General features: G+C 37.1%; 1 protein-coding gene across 2 annotated transcripts in view; it reads left to right on the top strand.

The window, feature by feature from the left end:
- The window catches only part of LOC117289871 (BICD family-like cargo adapter 2), a 33,572-nt gene extending 12,038 nt beyond the window's left edge, over positions 1-21,534 (top strand). Inside the window, exons 3-13 of one of the 2 annotated variants that reach the window (XM_033771055.1) lie at positions 4,786-5,001; positions 8,290-8,409; positions 10,179-10,325; positions 11,755-12,150; positions 12,498-12,743; positions 13,660-13,836; positions 14,887-14,922; positions 19,070-19,171; positions 19,861-19,997; positions 20,909-21,029; positions 21,330-21,534. In XM_033771055.1, the coding sequence (XP_033626946.1) occupies positions 4,786-5,001; positions 8,290-8,409; positions 10,179-10,325; positions 11,755-12,150; positions 12,498-12,743; positions 13,660-13,836; positions 14,887-14,922; positions 19,070-19,171; positions 19,861-19,997; positions 20,909-21,029; positions 21,330-21,452 (1,821 nt within the window). In that variant the 3' untranslated portion in view covers positions 21,453-21,534. The remainder of the gene's footprint in view (positions 1-4,785; positions 5,002-8,289; positions 8,410-10,178; positions 10,326-11,754; positions 12,151-12,497; positions 12,744-13,659; positions 13,837-14,886; positions 14,923-19,069; positions 19,172-19,860; positions 19,998-20,908; positions 21,030-21,329) is intronic. The other variant, XM_033771056.1, reaches the window with a different exon arrangement.
- The last annotated feature ends 5,706 nt before the right edge of the window (positions 21,535-27,240 follow it).

Genomic DNA, 27,240 nt, shown 5'->3' with positions numbered 1-27,240 from the left:
CCATTTGTGCTGGTACACATTTGCATATTTAGTCGCTACATACAATAAATGGCTATAAACAGAGTAGTGATAGCTACGCGGTACCTAGATTCAAACATGTCGGCCTCTGTTTTTGATTAACTTGTCCAACAATTGTGTTTAAACAGTTTACTCTGAAATTCTTATTAATTGTTTTCTTCATTAATTATTTAGTCATATAATATTGTTGATTAATTTGACATATGATTATTTTCTGTTGATCGAGTCGCAATGACATCTTGAGAGTTTTCGGTCTTTGTTATTTTTCAGATTAAATCTTCCATTAGCTAAGTTTTTGAGTTGCTGTGTCCCAATTATTCAATTTGAGGACGTGTCACATATGCTTCTAACTCGAATCGAAAAAACTTCTTTGCATCTTCTGCATTTGAAAACTTAAATTTGTTACAAAAATTTTTCTTATTGAAAGTGATTTTATAGAGTGGTTACATATTATTGTAAATTCAGAGTGATGTCTGTTTACATTGCCTAAGTCATCATTCGACAGTGTTGGTTTGAAGGGCATAGCAATATGTTGTACTCTCCTTCCTCCCATTATGTAAACATTTCACACCCCAATGTTGATTGTTAGAGGTCAAATTGATTCTAATTATGCAATGTAAATCACAATGCGTGTAACAGCAATAGCATATGGGAATCTTTCTTTTGTTACATTCGTGGAAGTCGGAATAAAAATAATAATGAAAACAACCAAACTACCTTAAGTTTGAACTCCTTTCATTTTTTCTTTTTTCCCATAGAGTGTTTGTTGGGGGGATCCTAAATTCATTAAGTAATATTTTTACACACTTTGTTCATACTTTGTTCATAGGTTGTTATGAGCAGTAGATGTTTAAGCTGGTATGGCCTATTTTGTCTCTATGTCGGTGTGCTAAGTCTTTTGGCAATCCTAAATTCATAAAATATGCTTTTATATGCACACTTAAATAAGGGAATCAATGTGTGGTGAAGAGGTTTTCAACTAGTGAATTAAACCCAACGAGGCCAGGTTCTTGATAATTTTACTGAGACGAAGTCGAGGTAAACTATCAAGAACCAGGCCTTGGCGGGTTTAAACCACTAGTTGAAAACCGATTCAACACACTTTGATTCCCATTCATAAATACCTTTTCGGTCAAAAAACATCAACACTTTTGGTCAAAAAGTAAGATAAATGCAAAAATTATAATTGTTCAGTGATTTGTTTCAACACAACACCCCTTCAGCTATGAAATGGTAAGGCCCTCCGTCGCCCCCGGGTAATCAACTCCATATAAGGAGTGCACGTGGCGCGTATCATGTGATGTGGCACAACTGTCTCGGCCATTGCTCTCGACCAATAGGAATGAAGAAACTGTCTTATAAGCACAGGTGCAAGCTTGCGTGTCACGCCCATGTTTCAACACTTTTTACTGGTCATAAACAAAGGTTTATACACACCCATGTGTCGCGCTCTCTACCAATAAGAATAGCGAAACTGGTATTTATGAATGTGTTGTTGGGGGCCTATATTATTTTTATAAACAGTAGGCTTTCAGGCCTTTATGCTTTATTTCTGAAAGGGCATGGGCACCAAGGCATTTTCTCCTTGGTAAAGGGCACCCTATGAAGAAATTGTAAATTTCTACCGTAGAGCATTTCAAGGGCACCAAGTCAATGACCAGGGGGCATGGAGGCAATCGCCTCTGTTGCCTCTGTGAAGCATTAGACCTGGACTTTTTATCATGGTATGACCCATTTTGTCAGAGCTAACTTGAATAGTGTTTGCACACCTGGCTAGTGACTATATATCAATCGAGCCCTGCATGACACTATCTGACAACTTTTTCTGAAACATATCTTTTCTTAATGGCACTGGACACTATTGGTAATTACTCTAGCATAAAAACTAACCTATAGTTACACGCAATGGAGAGCTGTTGATAGTATAAAACATTATGAAAAACAGCTCCCTCTGAAGTAACGTAGTGTTCGAGAAAGAAGTATTTTTCCACTAAAATATTTGAATTTGATTTCTAGACCTCAGAATTAGATTTTGGGGTCCCGAAATCAAGGATCTGAATGCACACAACTTCGTGTGACAAGGCTGTTTTTTCCCCATTAATATCTCGCAACTTTGATGACCAATTGAGTTCAAATTTTCACAGTTTTGTTATTTTGTGCATATGTTGTCAGATACACCAAGTGAGAAGACTGGTCTTTGACAATTACCAAAGGTGTCCAGTGCCTTTAATCTTGAACATTGAAATTATAAGCTCCTTTCTTTATAATGTATGTTACATTTTCACATTCCAGCTGTATTCTAAATGGTGCATCTCAGAAAAACATCTCTCTTTGTCAAAGAATACAAAACAGGGTGTATCAGGCTCATTTTCAAGGAGCCAAAATTTTCCCTCGTTTGCTTCTCTAGTCTTACTGACGACAACTGGCTCCTGGCTTATTAACACTCAATTCCGCAGTCTTGTTCATACTATATACAAGTTTTTCAACACACTTTATCTTGGCTAAGTTACCTCTCAGTCTCATCTCTCCTTCATAATGTCTTCCTACTGTCTTTGTTCTTATAAATGTAGGTATATGTCTTGATATTCCCAAATGTTGCAATCAGGCTGGTGGTCCAGCTTTCCCCATCTGTGCCCCTCGTATGTAACAAACTTCCTGCCCCTGTAGCAGAAATTCAACTGGTCTCACTTTCAAGATCCAACCATCTCCTTGGCATGTTATCTGGGTTTTTTAGTCTGCCCCCCCCCCCCTTAAAAAAACCTTGTATCCTCTGGTAAAAGGCACTTTATAAATGCCAAATCATATTATTATTATTTTTGTTTTTTTTTACCCATACTCCGATGTGTGTAAGCACTGTATACTCAGTACTTTCCCGTGTGCTGTAAAAGTAAAAAAATATCACATGCATGTTACTCGAGTGGAATTATTATTATTATCAACATCAAATAGGAGTGTCATGGCCAGATATGCTATCATGTATGAATAATCATCCTCATGTAAACTCGTCACCCCGTTCAGTGAATCACTGAATGGGCGAAACAGACGTCTGTTTACTCTGATTTTCTGGTTGACGTACATTTTAAAATTATGTATTATACCATACCCAAGATGTGGTAGAGATAAACAAATATAAAAAAATCCTCACTCAAAAATACCTGAGATTCCCAGAACACAATGAAGGCACAATATAGGAGGGATGGGTACACAATGCCAAATGTAAGCACCAAATGAAGTGTATCAAGCTCCCACGTACTTGGCACTGAAAAACGATGAACAGGAATTAACACTGCATAAACTGCAGTTAACCCCAATACTTTCCTTTCTCCATCTATTTGATTTGATCAAACGCAAGACTGCAGTCTTAAAGATAAAATATCGTAATCAAGTTTGAGGCAGGAAAAAACGGCCTTTCAATCCGTTACCGCATGCACGTAAAGAGTAAAGTCGTTGTTTTGTTAATAATCTGCAAGGTGGTTTCCATGGCAACAGGATAATAATACCGGGAAACCGTCGCCAGTAATCAATCGCATTTCACAGCTGAGTTGGTGGTGCATACGAATGGCATGCTGTCCTCTGATGATGTCCATGTACATTATGTGAAAACATTCAAGGCATGAATAAATAGAAGACATAACAAGAACAATTTTCAATATGAGAAGGAAATAAACAATTTTTTTTTCTCAACGTTTAAGTCCTTTTTAAAGAGATTATTGCTGGAAATCTTTTTCTAATAAGCACCAGCTAGCCAGTAATCAATTGCACTTTACAACTACATATAAGTTTTACAATAAAGGTTGGCTTTAAACGAGAAAAAAGGGGCGAGGAACATAAGCTGTTTTTGGTTTTATTGGCACGCTGTCACATGTACGTACATGTACTTTATGTGAAAACATTCAAGGCATGCCTGGATGACAAACCAAGAAAGATTTTGGAAATAAACTTTTTTTTTTTTATCTTTATTTCTTAATGTTTAAGTCCTTAATTAAGAGATTTTTTCTGCAACTCTTTTTCTAATGAGCACAAGCTCACCACCGCCAATCTTAAAGGTAAGGTGAAGGCATATCTTTGGTAACCACTCTTAAAATACTTGGTTTAGAAGTACTGAGCAGCTTTCGACAGTATAAAGCATTTTTGATAATCATTTCACTTTGCATTAATGTGGTTATGGGGAAAATAAGTCAGTTTTTATCCCCAAATATCAATGTGAGAAGCGTTATGTTCCTTGGATTGTGTCAAAACATATGGGGCCATTAAAAGTCTATGCATTTATACTACAGAACGTTAAGAAGTTTACAATCTGCTAATTCTTTTTCTTCTTCAAAGAAAGATTTTATTTTCCTTACCTTTGAAATGAGCCTGCATGTAGGAGTAGGAAAAAAGATTGCGTGTATATTTGGTTTGCGGTAACACCATGTGTTTATCTACTTGCCAGGTAGAGTTTGTTCTTAGAGAACTGTCTTGCTTTATTCTACTACCGTGGAGTAGATGTTCGGGGGTTCGGGAGACTTCTCAGTTCTGAAAATATGTCATTCACGATCCTATAAGCTGAAGTAGTAGTCCCAGCCTATAAGAACAAACTCTACATAGATACACACATGGTGTTACCACAAACCAGATATGCATTGATACCTCACCATGCAATGCCTCAAATCCTATAAACAAAGATTGGCGTGTTAAAATTGGTATGCAATGTTTCCAAACATGTAGATGTAGAGTGAAGACATTGTGTGACATTTTTACCTTTACTTTGTATCTGATTTTCACCAGGAATTAGAACAACAGAAGCATCATCTGAGAAGACGAATTGAAAATGTTCAAGGGGAGTATGAAAGCAAGCTATTGGACCTTCAATCAGAATTATCCAGTATGCACAAGGAATTGTCCAATCAGAAGGCTTCACAGAGAGCAATGGAGAAGGAGAAACAGTCAGTTGTTGATGAGCTGTCAGAGCAGAATCAGAGGCTGGTCCATCAAATCAAGCAGGTAAATCATAATCAACTTTTTTTCTCCAGAAGACGATCAGAGCATCGAGTTGAAACCAACGGTTCTTTTCAGAACTACCCCAACTCATTAGAGATAGTCATTACATGGTGTTACCACAAACCTTTCTATATCGTATTTCCACCATGCAAAGTTTCAAATCCTACATAATCAACTTGTTTTGAAAGGTGAATCACAAACAAGTTCCTGCCCGACACAAATCTAAATGGGTTCTTATAATATTCTGAGCTACATGTAACTCACTGCTTTTTTGTGTCGCACATCGTTTCCACGGTAAAATGTAGTTTTAAAGGCACTGTACACATTAAGTAGATACTCAAAACATATTGGCACAAAAACTTACTTGGTAATGAGCAATATGTAGAGCAACCTAGTTTTGGGAGAAAGAGGTAATTTCTCACTATAATAATAAAAGATGTTTTTTTCTTGGAACTTCCAATAACCAATTGTTATTTTATGCGAGATACACCAAGTGAGAATAATGGTCTTTGACAATCACCAAAGGCGTCCAGTGCCTTGTAGGCCTTCACATGAGATTTTGGTTTTGTCTCTTTGCTCAACGCTGTGAATTCATTGATACAGATGTGACACCAGGATGTTATTAGGAGTCAAAATAATTAGGGTTTGAGGGTTTCATTATGACTGCCTGACATTCACTTTCTGATCACAATCTGTAAAAAGCTGAGATTATGCCACATTGGCCATGATTTGATAAAAAGCCCCATGGTCAGAAATGCGAGACACTGTCCTAATGGATGTAAAAATGCGATACCGAGGGACTCATTCTATTTTTGTCACGTTTGCGCTACTTCCCGTGGGTAACCTCACTATCGCCAAGAGTGATTTCTCAGATAAAGTTCTGACATGGCTGCTGTTTGGTTTTCTCTGCCTCTTGAGGAAGAAAAGGGTTAAAAAGCAGACAAGTTGTAACATTAGGAAGATCGTGACCCAATATCAAAGAGCTGCTTAAGCAGAAAATATTGGTTATCACTTGTTTGCTTAGCGAAAATATGAAGGGGATCTGTCACAGATCATGGTGTTATTCGTGGCTGTAACCTTTATGGTAAGTGAACATTTTGTTGTGCTTAACTACTTTTTGTGCTCAATGCATCACTATTGCTCTTGTTTCTCTTGGTTAGGGAAACTGACAAATGTAAACAGGTTGCTAGATCGATATTTCACAATAAATCCCCAGAAATCCACATTGTCTCGAAAGATACCGCTGATCTTAGTTCCCTTTAATCAAGTCTAAAGACTCCACAGTATTTTAATTATTCTTAAGTAAGCTGGTTGCATAGCTTCATGTATGTTTGTATTTCATCTTATTTCCCTTTAGTCAAGTCTAAAGACTCCACAGTATTTTAATTATTCTTAAGTATGCTTGTTGCATAGCTTTATGTATGTTTGTATTTCATTTATGTGTAAAATAATACTTATCGTGTGTTCTTAAAGTTCAGTAAGCTGAAGCGTGTCAAGGTTTTATGTCTTTGCAAACATATCCCCTGACCAATTTATATTAAATGCATAATTACCAACTGTTATTGACAGTATTACTCGTTCTAAAAGTCACAACAAACATCGGACTTGGAGTTAACAGTTCTTCAAAATAGATCTGAGCTCTAAAAATAGTACATAACGGAAATCCGTCATTAGGAAATATATATATATTTATATACTTGTATTCTGGATTTGATATACATGAGGACTTAGTCATATCAGTTGACACCTGATTCCTGACATACGCATGTAGCGGACAGCTGAACGTCAAATGAGATTTCCACTCTGATGGCCTAATCTGAGAGAGAGAGGGATTCATGGTCTACTTCGCTACCCCCCCCCCCCCCTTCAATCCATCTCTCTCTTTCTCAATAATCAAGCGTCTTGATTGAAGTAAAGGTCACAGCTGACAGGGATTCATCTTCATCGATTTACACTCGCTTCTTGCAAATTTATTTTAAAGGCACTGTAGCTGATTTCACGAAACTCTAGAATTAATCTAGTCTCGAGTTAAGAGGAGTAACTCGTCCTAACTTAGGATGGGTTCCATGCGTCCTAACGTCTATGGATAAAGAACTGAACTTGTCCTAATGTTAATCCTACGTCAGGAAATGTTAGGTCAAATCGACGACAGGACACTTTTGGTAACGACTCAAACAAACATTTGCATCTAACTTACTTGGTAACTGTATTTTCCTTCCTTTTGCTTGCAAGAGAGCTGTTGATAATATAAAACATTTTAGGAAACTACCTCTAAAGTAACATAGTTTTTGAGAAAGAGGTAATGTCTATCTAAAATGTTTGAATTTAAAATCAGACCTGAAGGCTTTTTTAGGCATCTGAAAGCACACAATTTGGTGCATCAAGGGTATTTTTTGTCCTCTTTTTTTGGTCAGTATTTTCTTGCAACTTCGATCACCAAATGAGTCCAAATTTTCACAGATTTGTTATTTGTATGCATATGTTGGGATACACCAAGTGAGAATACTGGTCTTTGACAATTACAAAATGTGTCCAGTGCCTTTAAAGGGCAATGTATAACAGCATGGGTTAGATTTGATTTGTAAATTGATTAGATTGAGTGCTTCAGGTCGCTCGAGTAATAATCTTATTCTGTGATATTTAATTTGACCCGGGAGGAAAACAAATAACATATATGTTTACCAATGAAAAATTAAAATCTAATAGGATTGATTCACAAAACGGTTTCTACTAGAGAGGCCATTCTTACCGCACTGTATCATTTGAAAAAGCTCAGCAAGTTTGGGGTTATTTTGTGCAGGGCCTCAGACCTAAAACTAAATGGAGGCCACAGATTCCATGGCCTTTGTTGCCCCCGGTCTTGGCCTTGGTGCCCCTTCAGAATCTTCCCCATAGAATTTACAATGGAAGTGCCCCTTACAAAATGAAAATTGGCCTTGCCCTCTCAAAGATGCAATTCTAGTCCTGGCACTATACACTGCAGAACCATGGTTGTTTGTGTGCGTTGGGGGTTTGCTCACAGTCAGCACTCCGGAAAATCGACAAAATTACACTGAATGGTGATGTTTCCTTCACATAGAGCAAGTTGGGGTTTTTCCTTGTTTGCAGCATGATATTTTGTTTGTGATTTCAGGGAATGTTTTTCACAGTGTCTTCATGAGTGTGGCTCCAACTAATCATTGCTGTTGGAACACCTCTAGACAAATGTCAGAGTACCCTTTTACTCTTGTATTCTATCATTGCGGCACATATATTTTATACATATTGTATGTGTATTTTGTTTTTGTTCAGGCATCAGATGTAGAAGAGGAACTGAATGAGCATATACAGAGATTGCGAGACCAGGTTCATCTTAGACGTCAACACTCGCAGCATAGAGAAGACCCACAAGTTGAAGAATTGCAGAAAGAGGTGGGTTAAAACTCATGCAGACAGTGGCATGTTTTCTTGTGAATTGCAAAGTTTTTTTCTCTCCGATTTTATTGTCCAAAGTGTTTTACGAAGTATAGTGATAGTGCTCTTTTGTCAAAGTGTTTTTATTGGAGTGTCCCAGGCACCACCAGGCACAATTTTCCTGTTTGCCTTTTTTTTTGTAGGCACAAATGTTCAGTGGGTTCTTTATGCACCAGTATTTCTGGGCCCTTATACATGTTATAGGCACCAATGCTCCATTGACCCTGGCAGTTAAAAAACTGAATTTATGTCTTAAATTTACAATAGTTTAATATATAGGAACAAATGTTCCATTAGGCCCTTTATAGGTAACAGTGTTTTGTGGGCCCTTTATAGGCACTAATATTTTGGGCCAATCGGATAGGTACCAGTACTCTGTTTATTATACGCCTCTCTTAATATTTATGCATGACGTCATCATTCTTACCCAAAATGAGGCTATGGGCGCACGTCCCCCATCACTTTCAGTGGCTGCGCCAATCGCCTCGTTTTGGATTAGCATTGTGACGTACACATACCTCATGCATAAATATTAAGAAAGGCATATAGGCACCAGTGTTCAAAAGTCCCTTATAAACAGGTACCCATGTTTCATAGGCCCTTACACAGGTACCAGTACTTTGGGGGCCCTTTAGGCACCAGTGCTCTGTTGGCCCTTATAGGCAAAATGTTTCAAAGTCCCTTTTAGTATAGGCACCATGTTTCATTAGGTATTAGGTACAAAAATATTGATTCCATAGGCACACATCTTTTTATAAGCCTCTTGGACATAAACATATTTGAGGCATATATTTATGCATGACAGCAAAACAGTTTTTTCCCAGAAATTTTTCATCTTTAGATGTCAGTACCCGTGCAAAGTATACTATGCACTTTACTGATTATGCTTTAATTTCTTTTGATTCTATAAAGCACAGAAAGGAATAAAATCACTCATATCCAAAAGCAGTACACCAATGGTTCAAAATTTCAACTTTGTACACAAAATATAGACACACCCACACGGCTTCAAAACCACAGGACAAATTAGCACTCTAGCCAATCATAGCTCCACGTAAAGTCGGAAATAATATGGTGAATATGACCTTGTTAAACCAAATGCAGTAGTTTTAGTGCGGATGTTCGTTAGAGTCAGCTCGAGTCAATCAGCTAGAGTTTATTGTACTTTCCATGGGAAATCGACTGTGGTAAATAAATAAAGGATAGGAAGAGATGAGACTGGGTCATTGCACTAATGCTGGTAGCTATCAATTAGTAAACAAATGGCTAATTGGAGTGATTCCAATTATATAAATCAGTGGCTGGTAGAAGCTGCTGTGTAGTTCTCGGAAAGTACCTAAATCTATCAGTGTTTTGTGTTAATAATGTTTAATGCCAATTATTTCAAGGTCGAAGTTATTAATTTTGTTATGTTTTCTAGATGATTAATGACTTTAGTTGAATTTAAAGTACGTACTTTCCAAACAAAGGTCATTTATGTCGGATTTGACCATATTTCATTTTATAAATAGGGTTTGGATTAATCGTCACTGGCAATACACAATCGCAAAATCAGCCAATTTAATTGGCCTCTGAGACAGTGCTAGGATTACTGGATCAGTCTGTGAATTCTGACTCCGGATAACTTAGTTTTGTTTTTGGGTTTTTTTTTTCCCCTAGATGTAATTCTGACTCTGGACATTCTCATTCATTTATTAGTTTTTAATTTATTTATCTTGTATTTGCAGATGCAGCGTCTGTCTGCTAAACGGGGAGAGTTGGAACGTAAACTACACACAACCAGCGCTGAGAGAGATACAATGGCAGCCAGTCTCAAAGAAACCAACGATCGATGCCTCATGTTAGATAAACACAGTAGAGAACTCGATCAGCAGGTACACATGGATACTAATGTTATACATCAGTAATAGATTGTTTCAACAAATAATATTAAAACGTTGAGACCAATTCAGAACTGACTCCGCGGCAGTACAGTTAATTACGATCCTATAAGCTAGCCCAGGTCAAAATTCCAGTTGAACCTAGTTAAACTGGGTTTAACTGGAACTAGTTGAAACCAGTTGATAAACTAGTTAAACACAGTTAAAACCAGTTGGTTTAATATGGAAAATGGACAGACACCAACTGGTTTATAATTTAAACTCAGTTGAACACAGTTAAACCTAGTCCAAACCAGTTGGTTAATATGGAAAATGGACGAGTTTGGTCACTATCCAGTTGAACCAGTTGACCCCAGTTAACTAGGTTCAACTGGAATTTTGACCTGGGAATAGTCCAGTCTATTTTCTATACCATCCGCCCTGGTAATAGTTAAAAAGCAGGACGGTTCTTTTCAGAACTGAGAAGTCTCCCGAACCTCCGATTATCTACTCCGCGGCAGTAGAATAAAGCAAGACAGTTCCCTAAGAACAACTCTACCTGGCAAGTAGATACACACATGGTATTACCGCAAACCAAATATACATTGATACCTCACCATGCAATGCCTCAAGATAACATTAAAATTTTTATTTGTTGAGAACCAATCATGTGATATGCTACAAAGCAAGGCATAGGGGAACACGAGTGTTTTGCCCCACTGGGTTAGCTCGCTTGTTCCCACTGTTGGTCATTTCAAGCGCCATGTACAGTGTTCAGGCAAGATATGTTCCTACTTTAGTCTGATTTCTGGGGTGGGGGGGGGGGGGTTGCCTTAGAAATTCAAATAAATTTTGATTATTTAGGTCAGCCCTTGTACTTTATAAAATGTTCCTACTTTTTTTCAAGTGCAAAATATTATACCTGAATATCAGAAATAGCGCTTGATTTTAGGTTGTAACCACGCTAGTACTAGGAAAATTGCTGTCTTATTACAGTGTGCAAAAATTGTGTAAAACGTCGGGGGTTTTCTGGCTGTCCACCTTCATAAATGCATCACTCCGGTCTACGATGAGTCAACACCCAAATGATTGAGGACTCTGATAGAACTTGTGTATGTTTTGCCTCATGCTGAGTGTAATTAGTAGCTCGGAGCTCAGTACTGAACTCATCAGATTCAAGCAAAATTATACGATGGATTTAGAGGATTTGGGGTGTGAAAAATAAGTGACTTTCAGAGATGAAACTTTTACAGGCAACTTGGAAGCAACGAAATGCAGTGCTAGTACCACGAGGGTAGCACATGATTAATTTTCTAAACAATGTCTCACAATCCCTTAAAAAAAGATGTGACTATTAAAATGTGAATGTCCCTTCCTCTTGGAGATTGCCTGTGTGACATGGGTCTTTATAGCGTAACTCAATATCTATTTGGATTGATTTCAGCTGGGGCTTCGTGATGCCGAGGTATCCAAGCTAAGACAGCTCCACAACGACACCGCCGAAGAACTAGAAGAACTCAGATACCATTCCACTCTCAACTCGTCCGCTAACGCCGCTGACTTCCTAGGCAACTCCCTCCACTCCGAACTGGGCTTGGAGATGGGCGTGGCCGGGCAGGGCGATCCAAATGAGGAGCATGGACTTCAAGGAGCGGCAGCTGCTGTGAATTATGAAGATGAGGACATTGAATGTGATGATGTAGATACGGGGTTTGTGGAGGAGGAGAAACGGGCGGGGGTGACGGAAATGAAGGAGTGCGGAACCTCTCCGTTTAGAGAAAGTAATGCTGCTGGTGATAAAACGTGCCAAGATGAGGTGTGTCATATGGAGCATCAACAGGTAACGTCAACAGGAGGACGCTATCTTCAAATTCTGGGCCCAATTTCAAGGATCAGCTTGCTATGAAAATTTGTTCTTGTAAAAGCCTGAATAGTGTCTTGTTCTTTGGGCCATTTGCGAAGAATTTGAACTTTTACCTGATTTTCGCTTAACAGTCCCCTTAAAGATTTTAGTTCTACAAGTCCCCTTATAAACTAGTACCTTTTGTACTTTTTGAAAGTTTTGCCTTTTAATTGTAAAAGTTTTTCTTTCTATGGCGCTTTATAAATGCTGTTATTATTATTAGATATTATCTGCACTTCTTTAAAGCTAACTTCAGTGTCCATTCTTGTTAAATGGCATTACAGTTGCAAGACGTTTTAAATGAAGTCCAATCTACCCTTTCTGAACTCGTCCGAGAACTCAAAGCCTTCCAAGCTACACCCAATCCCATTGGCTCACCACAGCGTTACCAAAGAACACTAGCCAATAGGAAGGGCTCACAGGAAATAGTACGGGTTGGTGCTGCACATCCAAAGGAGGTCTTGTGTTTACTCAGGGACTTGAGGAGTGTTACCAGACATATCACTAGAAATTTAGAGTTAGACGGAGAGGTAAGTTAACATTTATAGACACTGGACATCTTTGGTAATTGTCAAAGATCAGTCTTCTCACTTGGTGTATCGCAACATATGCACAAAATAACAAACCTGTGAAAGTTTGAGCTCAATTGATCATCGAAGTTAAGAGATAATAAATGGAAGAAAAAAACCACCTGTGTCACACGAAGTTGTGTGCTTTCAGATGCTTGATTTCGACACTTCTAATTCTAAATCTGAGGTCTTGAAATAAAATTCGTGGAAATTTACTTCTTTCTCTAAAACTACGTTACGTCAGAGAGATCCGTTTCTCACAATGTTTTATACTATCAACAGCTCCCCATTAGTCGTGACCAAGTAAGTTTTTATGCTAATAATTATTTTGAGTAATTACCAATAGTGTCCACACTGCCTTTAAGTCTGATTTCCCATTTGTTTTGCCCTTGAGAAAAATCAGACAAATTGTGGTTAAATAGCCTGAAATGTCAAAGTTAGATGCGTCACCTTGTGTACATTTAGGTCAGCCCTTGTACTTGAAACAAAATATTATTACTTTTTTTCCGAGGGCCAGATATCATGCCTGATTATGGGTGATTCGGGTGGCATGGTTGGCGTGACCCCGGTTATTCCCGGCCGGGGCCATAATATGAGTTTAGTTCTCTGCTGTGCCACAAGGGTTTTCCAGAACATCCGGTTTTCCTCACTCGGGAAAAATCAAACACTTTCGATCTTGGCTGTGCTCCGTGGTCATAATGGGTTGATGTGGCTGGCAGCCAAAGGCGCCCTTGCATGCCTGCTTCTCGAACACGTTGTAGCCGCGTCCTTCGCAAATCAGCTCTCAGCTGCGAGTAAGGATGATTAGCCCCCCAAATTATTATTATTATAATATTTTAAGAATTTGAAGTATTTTTTTGGACTGTTTGACCATCAGAGTGTATTTGATACATCAAGTGAGACGGATATCGACAAACTAGAGAATCACATTGAGGCATTGAGAGGCGAGTTATGCAGCACTCAATCTCATATTGAGTTATTACAGGCAGAGGTCGACAGACAAGATGAGGAACTCAAGAGGAAAGACTCGGAGCTTTGTACACTGACAGCTAAGGTGAATATAATATCACTAATAAATAGTATCTATAAAGCGCCTCTTGGAAAAGTTACAAAGCGTACAGCGCTTTGTAACTTTACAAATAAACACAAATTTTAACAACTAAGCTTATAAAAGCGAATGAGTTTTTAACATGGCTTTAAAGGGTTCAGGAGATGCCCGACGGGTGTAAAGAGGTAGATTGTTCTATAATGTAGTTGCGCTGACTATGAATGCTTGTTGGCTGCACATCATATAGGTGCTGGATGCAGGGGACAAGCACAAATGAGAAGTAACAGAAGAATGGATTGCGAGAACTGTGGCAAAACAGTGGCAAAAAATTTTCATAATTATTTTCCTGGGATCAATGAAACAAAATTTTACAAGAAGGTTAATATAGTTATTCTTTTAAACCATGAAAACAGTTTAAAGGCAGTGGACACTATTGATAATTGCCAAAGACTATAGCCTTCACACTTGGTGTATCTCAACATATGCATAAAATAACAAACATGTGCAAATTTGAGCTCAATCGGTCGTCGAAGTTGCGAGATAAAGGTGAAAGAAAAAACACCCTTGTCACACGAAGTTGTGTGCGTTTAGATGCTTGAGACCTCAAGTTCTAAATCTGAGGTCTCAAAATCAAATTCGTGAAAAATTACTTCTTACTCAAAAACTATGGCACTTCAGAGAGAGCCGTTTCTCACAATGCTTTATACTATCAACCTCTCCCCATTACTTGTTACCAAGTCAGGTTTTTATGCTAATAATTGTTTTGAATAATCACCAATAGTGTCCACTGCCTTTAACTGAATGGTTCTTACATGTATTTTATTTGTACAGGCGATTCAAAATTGTGTTTCTGCTTCAGGAAATATTGCACATTATTTACTTGAACACATTTTTTTTCTTGTCACGTTTCTTAAAAACTCTCTTTTATCGAGTGAATTTAGAATGTATGAAAAAAGGTCTCCTTGTTAGACTTCTCTCAAGGCACCGTTCAGTGCATGTTGTACACTTTTGTTTGTTGTCTTCTAACATCTATCTTCAAATCTTACTTGTTTAAAGACCAGACACAGGTTGACCCAGGTTCTGTATTCAGAGGTCAGTATGCAAATTTTCCCCTCGCTATCTTCATCTTTTGATTTCATCCTAACATAACTCCCATCACTGCTAAGGGAAAAATGGGATATTTATTTTGTTTCTTTATAAATCTTCTGTTCCGGTTTGGTTGCTGAGGGTCAGCTAACACTTGGTAGTAGTAAATAATGCATGCAACGCAATTCTAAAATATATCCACGCAATGGAAACAAGTTAGCTAGCTGACAGCAATTTTTAACATTTTTTTTTATCATTTACAAGAAAAGTAATTTCAGTTTTAATTTTCAAATAAATTTGTAATGATAAAGAGGATAAGCAATTTTAAAAAAAATTCATTTTCAGGAAAAAAAGTAATTTCAATTTTAGTTTACATTCCATCATAAAGTCATGTAAAGCTAGCTATGTGTTAAGTTTATGGTTTGACCTTTTCCATCATTTTTATATTCCAATCCCTTCCAAGTCCCTTCCAAACAACAAAATGCGCCAATTGGGTTGCGTTTAGGAGTCAACTTGCACTGAGCTGCATTTAGTTAGGATTATTTTATGATTCCATTCCTCATTTTGATGCAGTAGTTTTTAGAGGAAAAGTGCTTTATCACAAAATTTTGTTTTACAAAGAGTCCATATCTCCAATTTCATCTAGATAGAGTTTTATTTTTTATTCAGATATTTGTTGTCTTTCTTTTACACACACAAAAAACCGAAATAAAATTGTAAAGAAAAAAAGTGGGTAAATCTTAAATGGGGCACAAAGGCGCTGACTAGGGGCATGGAGGCATTTGCCCTATAGCCTGCATGAAGTATCATGCTTGCATACATCAAAATTTACATCCAAATCTTGCATTTACCATTTGCCAGCAGTCTGAATAGATACAGCTTTGTATTTCTCCCTAATCATTTCATTAATTTGTGTTTTTGCTCATTAATTTGGGAGCGGATTAATAATCACAGCCTTGGGTTTTTGGTTTGCTTTCTATCCTGTACTCTCGAAGTCAGTATTTTGTTGCTATGGTTACACTATTGTTTCTTTGCGGTGATGGTGTAACACGAACCTACGTGTATGTAGTTTTGAGGACCTCATTTGATCATAGTGGGTGGGCTTCTGCAAGGGGAATTTACATAATATGTGGAGTGGTTTATTTTAGGGGGTTCGTTGTTTGTTTGTTTCCTTGCTTGTTGGTTTTTATTTTGTTGCTCTCTCCTGTACTTCAAAGTCACTTTTTTTTTTGGCCATGGTTAATTCTGTTCTTTGTGGAGTCTGCGTCCTATATGTATGGTGTAACACAAATCTAGTTGATGTATATTTTATTGTGTTGTTTGATGATGTATTGCAGTAGGGGAACATTTAAAGCTAGTGGACACTATTGGTAATTGTCAAAGACCAGTCTTCTCACTTGCTGTATCTCAACATATGCATAAAATAACAAATCTTTGTAGATTTCAGCTTAATTGGTCGTCGAAGTTGCGAGATAATAAAAAAGAAAAAAATGGTTGATTTCAAGACCTCAAGTTCTAAATCTGAGGTCTCAAAATCAAATTCCTGGAAAATTACTTCTTTCTCAGAAACTATGGCACTTCAGAGGGAGCCGTTTCTCACAATGTTTTATACCATCAACCTCTCCCCATTACTCGTCACCTAGTATTGTATGCCAATAATTATTTTGAGTAATTACCAATAGTGTCCAGTGCCTTTAAAGGGGGGTTAAAACATCCCTTGGTTTAGAAACCTTTATTTTTTTGGAGGCTGCCCACCTCAATCCTTCTGAAGTCTTCACTTTGGCAATTGGATATAAGAGAAATTAGTATATATGATTTTTTGTTTTAAATAGAGTACCGATTACTAAGGAAGTATATTTGTTTCTACCTACATTAGTCTGATTTCTGTTTTGTTTTTTTGTTTGTTTTTTTTTCGTTGGAAAATCAGACAAACGTTTTTGTTCGTTGGAAAATCAGACAAATTCTGATTAAAAACAGCCTGAAAGCCTATTAAAGCCATCACCACATACACATGTGCATGTAGGTCAGCCCTTGTACTGGGTACAATGTACCTTTATATTTCCCAAGGGCAAAATACCATGCATGTTTATGTTTCGCAGAATTGATTCAAATTTGTTTATTTTAGGTCAAGTCTTTTAAGAGGGAATTATTCTGCAGTTGTGGAGACATCCTTAATGTTAGACAGTTCTGTTAATAGATAAGGCAGACCAATCAAACATGGCTGGTCTGTGATGAGATATTCACATGAACAAGCTCAGCCTGAATAATAGAATTAACTATTCATTTTATTTTCCATCTGTTTTCCCTCCTGGCTTGAGTTGGTAAATATTTTGTTGCTATGGTAACTGTTCTGTTGTGTTGTTTCCCTTCATTATGTAGTCCCTGGATGTAATGAGATGGGTTGTTATATCATTCCTATGTCAAATACAATGAGGATTATTTGGCACTTCATCCTTAAGTCGGAACAGATGTTTTTCTTCTTTCGGGAAGCAATGCTTGAGCTTTATCTAAATTTATGCTACGTTAACTTCTTGTGTCTAAATGCAAAAAGTGAGCTATCAAATATTAAACCTTCTTGGTGTATGGAATGATAGTGGCATACCCATAAGGTTCATGGTGAAATTTATCACAAGCGTGATAAAACATTTAAAAGTTTTTTGTGGGAGAAAGTGCTCTCAATCAAAAAAACAACAGATCAGATTTTTTTTTTTTTCTGCATTTTAGGAATATAATTATAATGCTGGTAGTTTAAGATCCAGGTTCAGTAGTGTTGTCATGATTTCGCCAGTTGAAAAATATAAAGCTTGCAATAATATATAGCTCTTTGAATGTAAACAACAAAATTACATTTGACATTTGAAGTCCATACATAATTTTCCAGAGTTTTGAGGTTTCCATAGTTACTTGTTTGATTCTATTTTGTCTCTCTTTTCTGTTTTTCTTTTTTGTTCCTTTTTGTTTTCTTCTCTCCTTATGATTTCCCATATTTTTTTCTCTAAAAGCAGAGACAATTATGTTACAAAAAAGTATAAAACTAAAAACAAAATAGCTCAACCCTTAATTGTGGAACAAAGGAAGAAAAGGTCTTGATTTTATTTTACTTTTGTTTGATTACTCTTGATTTGTTTTAAATCTTTTAACAAAGGTTTTATTGAGACAATGACACAGTATTTTGATAAAAGGGGTTGTTTCTCTTTTTTAGTTCTGTTTGATTGTGCGCCTGCTGTGCAGTAGACCGATGATGATGATGATGATTTGTGGAATCATTAAAAAAAAAATGAAAAGAGAAAACTAACTTGTTTTTAAACTTGTTTGGTACCCGCTGCTAACACCTGTGTAGCTTGGTAGTCTATGCCCTATATCGCTTATGATCACCGTCTGCAGGCAAGTGCCAAATTTCTGCGCTAGCTGTATAAGCATAGAATACGTAGTAACGTGAGGTGCGACAAGCCAAAATTTCATGCTGACCCTTGAAATACACTTTACGTAAACGCAGAATTCCCTGCTTCCGCAAGCTAACTCTTTGCTTACTGTAAGCAGAGCCATGAAATTTGGCCCTGCTCTAGCATGGCAATGGTCATGGGTTCAAATCCCAAGTGATACTCCTGTGGGGGCCGGGGTTCCACAGGACTCAGGAATGCACTGGGCACAATTTCATAGAGCTGCTTAACGTCCGATTTGTGCTTTCTGTGCGATTTCCATTTCATATCGCTGCTTATCGTAAGCACACATAAATATATTCTATTTTCCGGTGCTTACTATTATGAAAATGAATGGCATACCAATACATGGTTGGTGAACGCACAAGATGGCTGCCTAATTTCCTTGCTAAACTGTGAAATACGCTTATTATATGCTTAGGCACATTTTTCTTCTATATTCAGAGATGCCAAGTCCAGAGGCCATGCGTGAGATTTTTCATAGCTCACCATCCCCCCCGCCCGCCGCCTAATGCGTGAGACTTGGTAGGTCTGTATATTAAGCACAAAAATTTGCTCTCTGTTAAGCAGCGCTGTGAAATTGGGCCCTGTTGTTAACACATTGGTGTACGGGTAAATAAAAATAGAATTATAGAAAATAAATCGGTCATAATATTTTGTTGGTATCTGATGAATAAAATCTGCTTTTTCCTTGTTTGTTTGTCTTCCACCAGGTTCGGAGTCTTGAGCATGAGTTACGTCGAGCATCATCATCCTCATTGGATGATTTAGCAACATGTGATGACATCAGTGTCATGTCTAGTGAAGGTGATCGGGTAGGTGGATGTGATTTCTCTGTTTTCTTACTGGAAATCCTTTTTTTTTTTTTTTTTTTTTTTTTTTTTTTTTTTTTTATAACAAAAATAATAATACTTAGTTAGTTGGGAAAACAAATTATATATTTTATAACTAAGATCAAATTCATAGAAAAATTAAGATAAACCATATGGAACACCCAAGATTGCAGAGTAGGGCTTTCAAAACCAAAGCTTTTACTCTTTGCGCTCGCAAGCCTTCGCTTTGCGCATATAGTTGATGGTTGACAGCCTATCAAAGCCCTGGAGGTTACATGTCTTTCCTCGCCTTATACCCTTAGGGCCCTGGTTCGGAAGACACTGGGGCGCTACATGTACGTTGAATGGGTTTTCAGTCCCTACCTGACTGCAAGGTTTTCCTTGGAATAATTTTCTGCCTTCCTCTTTTAAAACTGAGACTTCCTTCCTTGTCTTCTCTCCATTGGGTTAGTGGCTTGTTCAGTGATTACAGGTAGGTTTGATTTTACGGGGAGTCCTTGGCCTCACAATCAGAACAAATAAAATGTAATCAAATGAAATGAAAACCTAGGCTTGCGCTCCGGCTTTGACTCCATTTTGTCTGTATTTTTAGTGGCACAGTGCTTTGGGTACCACACTGCTAATATTATGTAGCCTTGAAGTTGACAATATTTTGTTGATTTTAACAACAGGAGGATTCAGGAAGCTCTCTATCCATCTTTGATCCCAGGAGGAGATCCTTGGATCCTCTCCATGACATCTCATCCGATGTCAGCCAGGATGAAATCATTGAGAGACTGCAGAGTGAGCGAGATGAGGCTATACAAAGGTCAGTTATAATGGAATCATTATGGCATGAATTCATGGGCTAGTCTTGGGCCAAGCCGCCTTTTGCAGCTTTGTATATGAGACTGCACAGGGCAAATGAGGGCTTACTCAGGAATTTCCTAACCCACTTTGGATGTCTTGATGGGTGCTCCCCACTAAGTAGGAAAGAAAAAAATATCTGCCTCAAAATATTCTATTCTTTAAACATACTGTAGAGCTCCAAAAAAAAAGAATAAAATGTAAGACTTTTGCCCAACTACGACCTGGGGGTTGTTGACTTCCAACTTGAGGTATTTTGGATAGGCCCTGAAATATATTGCTTTATTTGCCGAGAGGTGTAGGAACATTTTTCAAGATTGATGCTCATGTTTTGAAAAGAAATTTGGTGTAGGGGTGTTGTTATTTGGAGGGTGAATAACTCAACACACCTTGGGACTAGCTCCCCATGGCAACTTGAGCAGAGGATAAAAGAGTCAATGGGTAATATCCCCCTTTACTGTGAAAAGTTGTGAGACTTCCAAGTTTTGTTTTTGTATTTTTAAATATGTACCCTTTTTCCACTGTAAATTGTTTGCACCCTTGTAAATCTCTTCTTGGTTTTAACATGCTTTTTGTGTTGAAATTTAATATCGGTGTGTTTTTGGTTTTTGTATAGTTTCATTCCCTTTTGTACTTATTATGCTGGGGTTTTCTTTGATTTTTTGTGTGTGTTTTCTTATAAGAAATACTTCATGTTTCTACATTTTTGTATTTTTGTATATTTGATTGCAGTGTAAAATCTCTATATGTTTCAGAAAACGTTTGTTAGTTTGTTTGTTGATTTCCTTTCAAGTCAGATTAAATGATCTTATACTTGTTATTTGAAAAGGTGTATTTATAAACTTGTTTTTTTTCTTTCTATTTGATTGGTAGACGGACGGCTGCAGAAGAAGAGTTGACTCAAGCTAAGACAGATATGAGTAAATTAGACGATCAATTAATCGGAGCAATTAAACAGAAGGTCAGCTTATCACAACAGCTAGATGAATGGCAGGTTAGTCTAGCTCTCATATTGAGCCATTTCCACATGACAAAAATCTAACAAGGGTCCCTTGCTTAATTTTCTTTTCATTTTTTTTTCTTTTTTTTTGTATGTTCAATGTAGGCATGTCGATAATTTTCACCAAATTCACCTCTTATGTAAGGGCAACGTTTTAAAAACTTTCCATAAAAGATGGCTAATTTAAAAAGATTTTACTAGGGACCTTGTGTTTAAATGCATTTATGATTTCAATTCACCATTAAGGCTTTCCCTTAAAGTTATGTTGTTGTTTTTTGAATTCATCTACTTCAGATCGATATCCACCAGCTTCTGGATCAACACCTCAAGAAGCAGCTTACCAGGCAAGAGGGAAGGAAAGCAGGGAGCAAGAAAAGCAAGGCATCACCTCAGAAGAGGTTTCCATTCTGGAGTTAACATCGTATACCTCGGACTAGCCCCTGGGCCCTTCATAGAGCTGCTTTAAGCACAAAAAGCTAGCTAAGCACAACAAAAATAAGGTGACTGGCCAAACTACCATGTCACATGTACAACTTGTGACTGGTATCCTGCTCATTTCTGCTTAGCAAAAAAAAAATTGTTTTAAAAAAGCAATATTTTCTGCTTAAAGCAACTCTATAAAATTGGAACCAGGTAGGATATCAGAGTGTGTTTCACTACTGAAACCAACGTCCAGCCAGGATTTTTCTCGGACAAAATTGATCCAAAGAAGGAGCTGACAACTGGACCGTCAAGCCATCCCCACCAAAAAGGCCCTGTGTTCGTCAGCCGATAAAATGCCATGCTCAGCCGATAAAATGCCATGCTCTCAGGTGAAAACAACCAGCCAAACTGTGGGTACTAGTCAGATATGTTTGTAGTATATGACAGTCCGTTAACGTTGTTGTCCCACTTTATAAGAACTTTGAAAGTAATAATGTGGTCTCTGGTTGTTTGTGTCACTGTGATCTTTCGTAAGTAGAACCACAAACCAATTTCATAGATCTGCATAAATGTAAAAAGGGTAACCAGGAAGTATGTGTTAAAAAGAATGTGGTGCTCTTTGAAATTTGGCTCAGAAGTTTGTGGTATCAAAAGACAAAGTGTTTCATTCATGTAATAATATTATCCATGGCGTGTTGAAAAGGAACCCAATGAAGTGCAGACCTTGTAAAAAAGCTGTCTGACTAATGAAATGACAAGCTATCAGGGCCCAATTTCATTGCTCTGTTTACCGCCAAATTCTGTGCTTACGATCACGATTCCCCGCTTACGTGCCGAGATTCTGTGCTAGCCTTGTAAGCGTAGAATGCCTATTAACGTGGAGTACGCACGCGCAGAAGCCAAAATTTGCCGCTAACTCGTGAAATACGCTTGCCGTAAGCACAGAATTCCCTGCTTCCGTGAGCGCCGATTCTGTACTTACGATAAGCAGAGCCATGAAGTTGGGCCCTGGTCATGCTTGCTAGTAACTGAGCAAGTTGAGGGTAAACCTGTTTGTATACTGTCACATGTTGAAAAAAATACCTAAATGTTACACATTTGACGTCCATCAAATTAGCATGCCCCAAATCTATGCCCATAATTACATTGTGCCCATTTGGCTTTGTAGGCAGCATAGAGGATGCAGATGTGTTTTCAAAGTAGACATAAATAACGTGTTTTAAAAAAAATATTTAAAAAACATGGCAAAGTGGCTGAGCTAGGCCCTCCCTTTGTCTTTCTTAAAAGGTTTTATGAGACAATGCCAAAGGAAAAGAAATTAAGAATATGAATCAAATGTCTTTAATTTAACTTATTTATAGCTGTGAGAAATATGTTTTTGTTTGTGGCAAGTTATTAGATGTCAGACACTCAGCGTTCTGTTTGCATTGCATTCAAATATCTTGTTATCATGCTTACTGTGAATTTGATTTGCACTTAATAGAAAAAGTAAAATCTATGAACAAATCTAGTTATAACTATTATTTATAGAGAACCTTACTATTTGCTTAAATTATAAATAAAAAAAATAGAATTTATAGATAACAGACACTATAATTTGTGCAATTTAGTGAAATGTTTTTAAAAACAACTATTTTTCTTGACTAGTGTTTTCAAGAAATATTAGATTTTAAATTTAAAATAACAAAATAATGCCATTACAGCTTTTTCTTTTTTTATTTTTTGGGAATTATATTTTCATATTTAGAACTCTTTTGAGAGGAAGGAGTGTTTACTCTTAAAAGAACCAGCGTAATAAGACCTACATAAACAGTTTTTTTTCAGAGCCAACACTCCTCCCAAACAAGTTTATTAGTTATAGTTGGTAGTTACTTCTTATAGGAGACTTTCTGTGACAATAGGTGGCAGCAGACTTACCCGGTAAAGCCAATGTTCTCATAATTAAGCGCATGTTGAGAACTACGTAAACAGTGGAAATTTACCCGGTAAGTCTGCTGCCACCTAGCTTTGGAAAGTCTCCCATTAGCCACACCATGTAAAACTTTAAACAACACTGACTATATTATGTGCTTATTTTCGCCATCTTATAAACTAAAGATCAGCATAACCAAGGATTCTTTGTTTAAAACTGCTTGTGTTGGGATCGGTGCTAAATCCATATTATAGCAGATATAGATTCCAGAATGGAATCCGGGCGCATGGGTAAATTTTACAGAGCTGTATATGCAAGTGAATATTGTTAGTACATTGATTTGCTTGTCACAAATTTACGGGGAACCAGTAAGAAGTAATGCACATTGCATGAGTATTATGACCTGTAACTCCTTTTTGTGGTTTGCATATTTTTTAACGTGGGCCACGTTTTCTTATTTCTGCTGGCTTGCTATTAGCAATGCTCTGGCTTGCCTCCCAGGGAAATTTTAATGTGACACAACAACATGAACATAAACCATGTACCTGTACATGTATTCCGCCCAAACTCTGTGTGTGAACCAATGAACCTTTATGGCACTCATTCAGTTCAGTGTAACGAATCTACACATCGGTGTATGGGTAAAAACCAAAATTAATATTCTTTATCCCCGATGCAAATTTAACATCTATTGTAACGAATCTGAGGTAGTGTATGAACTGGCTACTGCTGTGGCTTCATCACCATGGTGACATGCATTAAATCATAGGCTGCTCAGCAACAGCCACAGCCGCCCAGACTGGAAAAGGCCTTTGAGAAAGTTTTGGAGTAAGAGGTAATTTCTCACTCAAGTATAAAAAGGCTTCGCGCCTGTGAAGTCTTTTTTTTATGCATCTGAAAGCACACAAATTTGTGTAGCAAGGGCGTTGTTTCTTTCATTATTCTTTTGCAAATGTGATGACCAATTGAGTTCAAAAGTTCAGAGATTTTTTTGTTTGTAAGTTGGGTTAAACCAAGTAAGAATACTGGTCTTCGACAAATACTAAAGGTGTCCAGGTCTTTAAGTAGGCTCTGATCATTGGTCGCTAGTCCAATGAATTTGATGTTTTACACCCATTGCCACAATTTTAAACACTTAACCTTCCCTGGATAACAACAAAAGAACAGACATTTTCTAATTTAATGAATTGAAATTATTTTCACTTTATAAAAGAGGATCATATATTTTATCAGAAATAGTATGAACATTTGCTACTATACTAAGTTTGTATATATTGTTCGTTGTGATGTGTGTATATAATGTTGATTTATAACAGAATTTTTAACTTTCAGAACTCGGCTTGTAAATGGTTTTTTTCTCATGAAAGATTGGTTATGCAAGTTGTTAGCAGACAATAAATCAAGAACTGTATAAATTATTTCTAAAAATATCAAAGGGCCAATGCAATTTATTGTGATATACTGAAATTAGCTTTATGTCCAATATGGATAACATTTGCCTTATTTTACATTGAATTTTTGTGCAATATAAAACAAGTTTAGGGTAGGTTTTTAAAGTGTTAAACTATAATTGCCGAGATTTACAGAGTAAATATTTCAAAGCTCAAACTGCGGGTGTATATCGATTTATTTACAAATGGTCAATGCCAGTTTTCATTTTTTTTTTTAAATCAACTTCAATCAAAATAGGGTGACATGATTGATTAAAATTGTTGTCTTATTATTATAGGTTTTCTCGGCCAATTTCAGCAAAAGCTCATTCATTTTCATAACACGCATTTAAATTCACACATATTTTTCCCAAAGTATGTTTTCAAATTTGCCATAATGGCAAAGATTGCATAACATGCACTTTGCCAAAAACAAGAAGTCAAATGATAACATGAACATCTAAGGAGAGTATCCTCTTCATTAGATAACAAATTTGTACTCCGCCCCTTTAAAATGATTTTACATGTTCAGGTTCTCTGTTTTCAAAACCTTGAATTTGTCGTCCCTGCGCTAGCCAGTTGAGGGCAGATTTCAGCTTTTATTTAATTACAAAAAGATAATTAGCTTTTACTGACTGAAACCAAGTTGAATCAAATCGAAGAAATTATGTGTAATCCATGACTGTTTACATGACCCGATAGTCAAGGTGGACTATCAAAGGAACATTACCGAATTGGTAAGAAAACAAATCGTGAAGATCACAGATATACATAAAACTTACACCATCTCACGATGATGATGAGAGTAGAAAACATCCCTTGAAATATTTCTGCTGAAATGTCATATTAGATGAGAAATAAATAAAACTATTTTCCTGTTTGGAGTTTATAGCTCAGTGAGCGTTTTAGTCAATTTTTTTGTGTAAAGTCGTCATGCAAAATGTGTGATCAATTTGTGTGACCCAGATGGCCGATTGATCTCAAACTTCTACAGATTTGTCAGTTTATGTTTATGGTGGATTACATAAAGTGATTGCACTGCCAGAAACTGTTTTGTTGGCGAAAACCTCTTCTGTAATGTTCCTTTAAATGAAGGCCTTTGGTTCAGAGAAAAAAGCGAAATAATAGTTATAGAAATTATAGGATTTTATTTTGTGCAAGTTCTCTTATCTTGTTGTTTATTGTTTTAGAGAGTGTTATACTTGTTTGAGGTGCAGTATTTAGTGATAGTGATTATTTCTTGTACAGCGGACATTACTTGGTTTCAAGATGCAGTGGTAAACTGTGAAATCAAACTTTGTAATAAAAACAAAACAGATCGTTTGAGAAAGTGTGTGTCCATCACTTCTGTGCCTAATAAACTAACTATTTTTGTATCTCCATGCAAGAATTGCATTATTGCAATAGATTGTGGTAGTACATTTTGCCAATCACAGTAACTTAGCTGGGCTCCTGTAACTGGGCAATCCAATGGTTCAGGGTCCAATCTACAAAATACAAAGATACTCAGAAGGAGGGGTACTTTTTGCAGGAAAACACAATAAACGCACACAGTTTGAAGATAACATTGATGGTAGAAAGCCTACCTTACTGAAATATTACTTGCTGAGATGCTGTAGTGTTTGAGAAATGGGTAAAACAAGTCACACAAATTATTTTAGCATGTAAAATGTATTTTCGTGACACTGTTTTACTCAGTTCTAAAAAACTACAGCATCAGCCAGTAAGCTTTCTACAATCATTATCTTCAAGATTGTGTTTTGTGTTACAAAAATATTTTTTTTTTAAAGAAGACATTCTTTTACATGGAGGGGAGGCAATTGCAGGCGCAATAACATAATTGGGGAGGGGGGGGGCATGTCACATGGGCCTAATTTTATATAGCTGAAAAACAAAAATATGCTTACCATTTGTAACAAGGTTATCGGCCAAAAACAATCCTGGTCATTTTTGCTTAGGAGAAAGTTGCCAAGCATAAATTGGGCATCACACTGTTAAAAATGTCTACCGCCCTCACTCGGCTAAAGGGCTTAGCGGCTTACGTTCCGATTGGTGAAAAGTTACACGGTGTGTTCAACGTCTCACCTATAGTACCACTGGCACTTGTGTACGTCGACAAAGGCTATCAGGTAGTGGTTTTTATATAACACCCAAGCAGATCCTTGCCATTTGATTGAGGGATTGTCCGTCACGAGATAGCAAATAAAAGTACCATTGCACGCTGAGTCACTCACCGTGCTTTTTCGTTCCATCCGAAAAGTACCATTGCACGCTGGCAGCGTGCAATGGTACTTTTCGGATGGAACGAAAAAGCTGAGTAAAAACATCACTGCGTGCGCATGTCTTTGGTAACGCAACAGGTGTTTACTGCAAGAAGGCATAGTAAAATTACTAGCATTCAGCTTCTGCAGTTGAAATTGTTTGTTTTGAAAGTTGTATC

This window comes from Asterias rubens, chromosome 5 (genome assembly GCF_902459465.1).
Source record: "Asterias rubens chromosome 5, eAstRub1.3, whole genome shotgun sequence".
NCBI classification, from domain to species: Eukaryota; Metazoa; Echinodermata; class Asteroidea; order Forcipulatida; family Asteriidae; genus Asterias; species Asterias rubens.
This window is presented reverse-complemented; position numbering and strand designations above follow the sequence as displayed.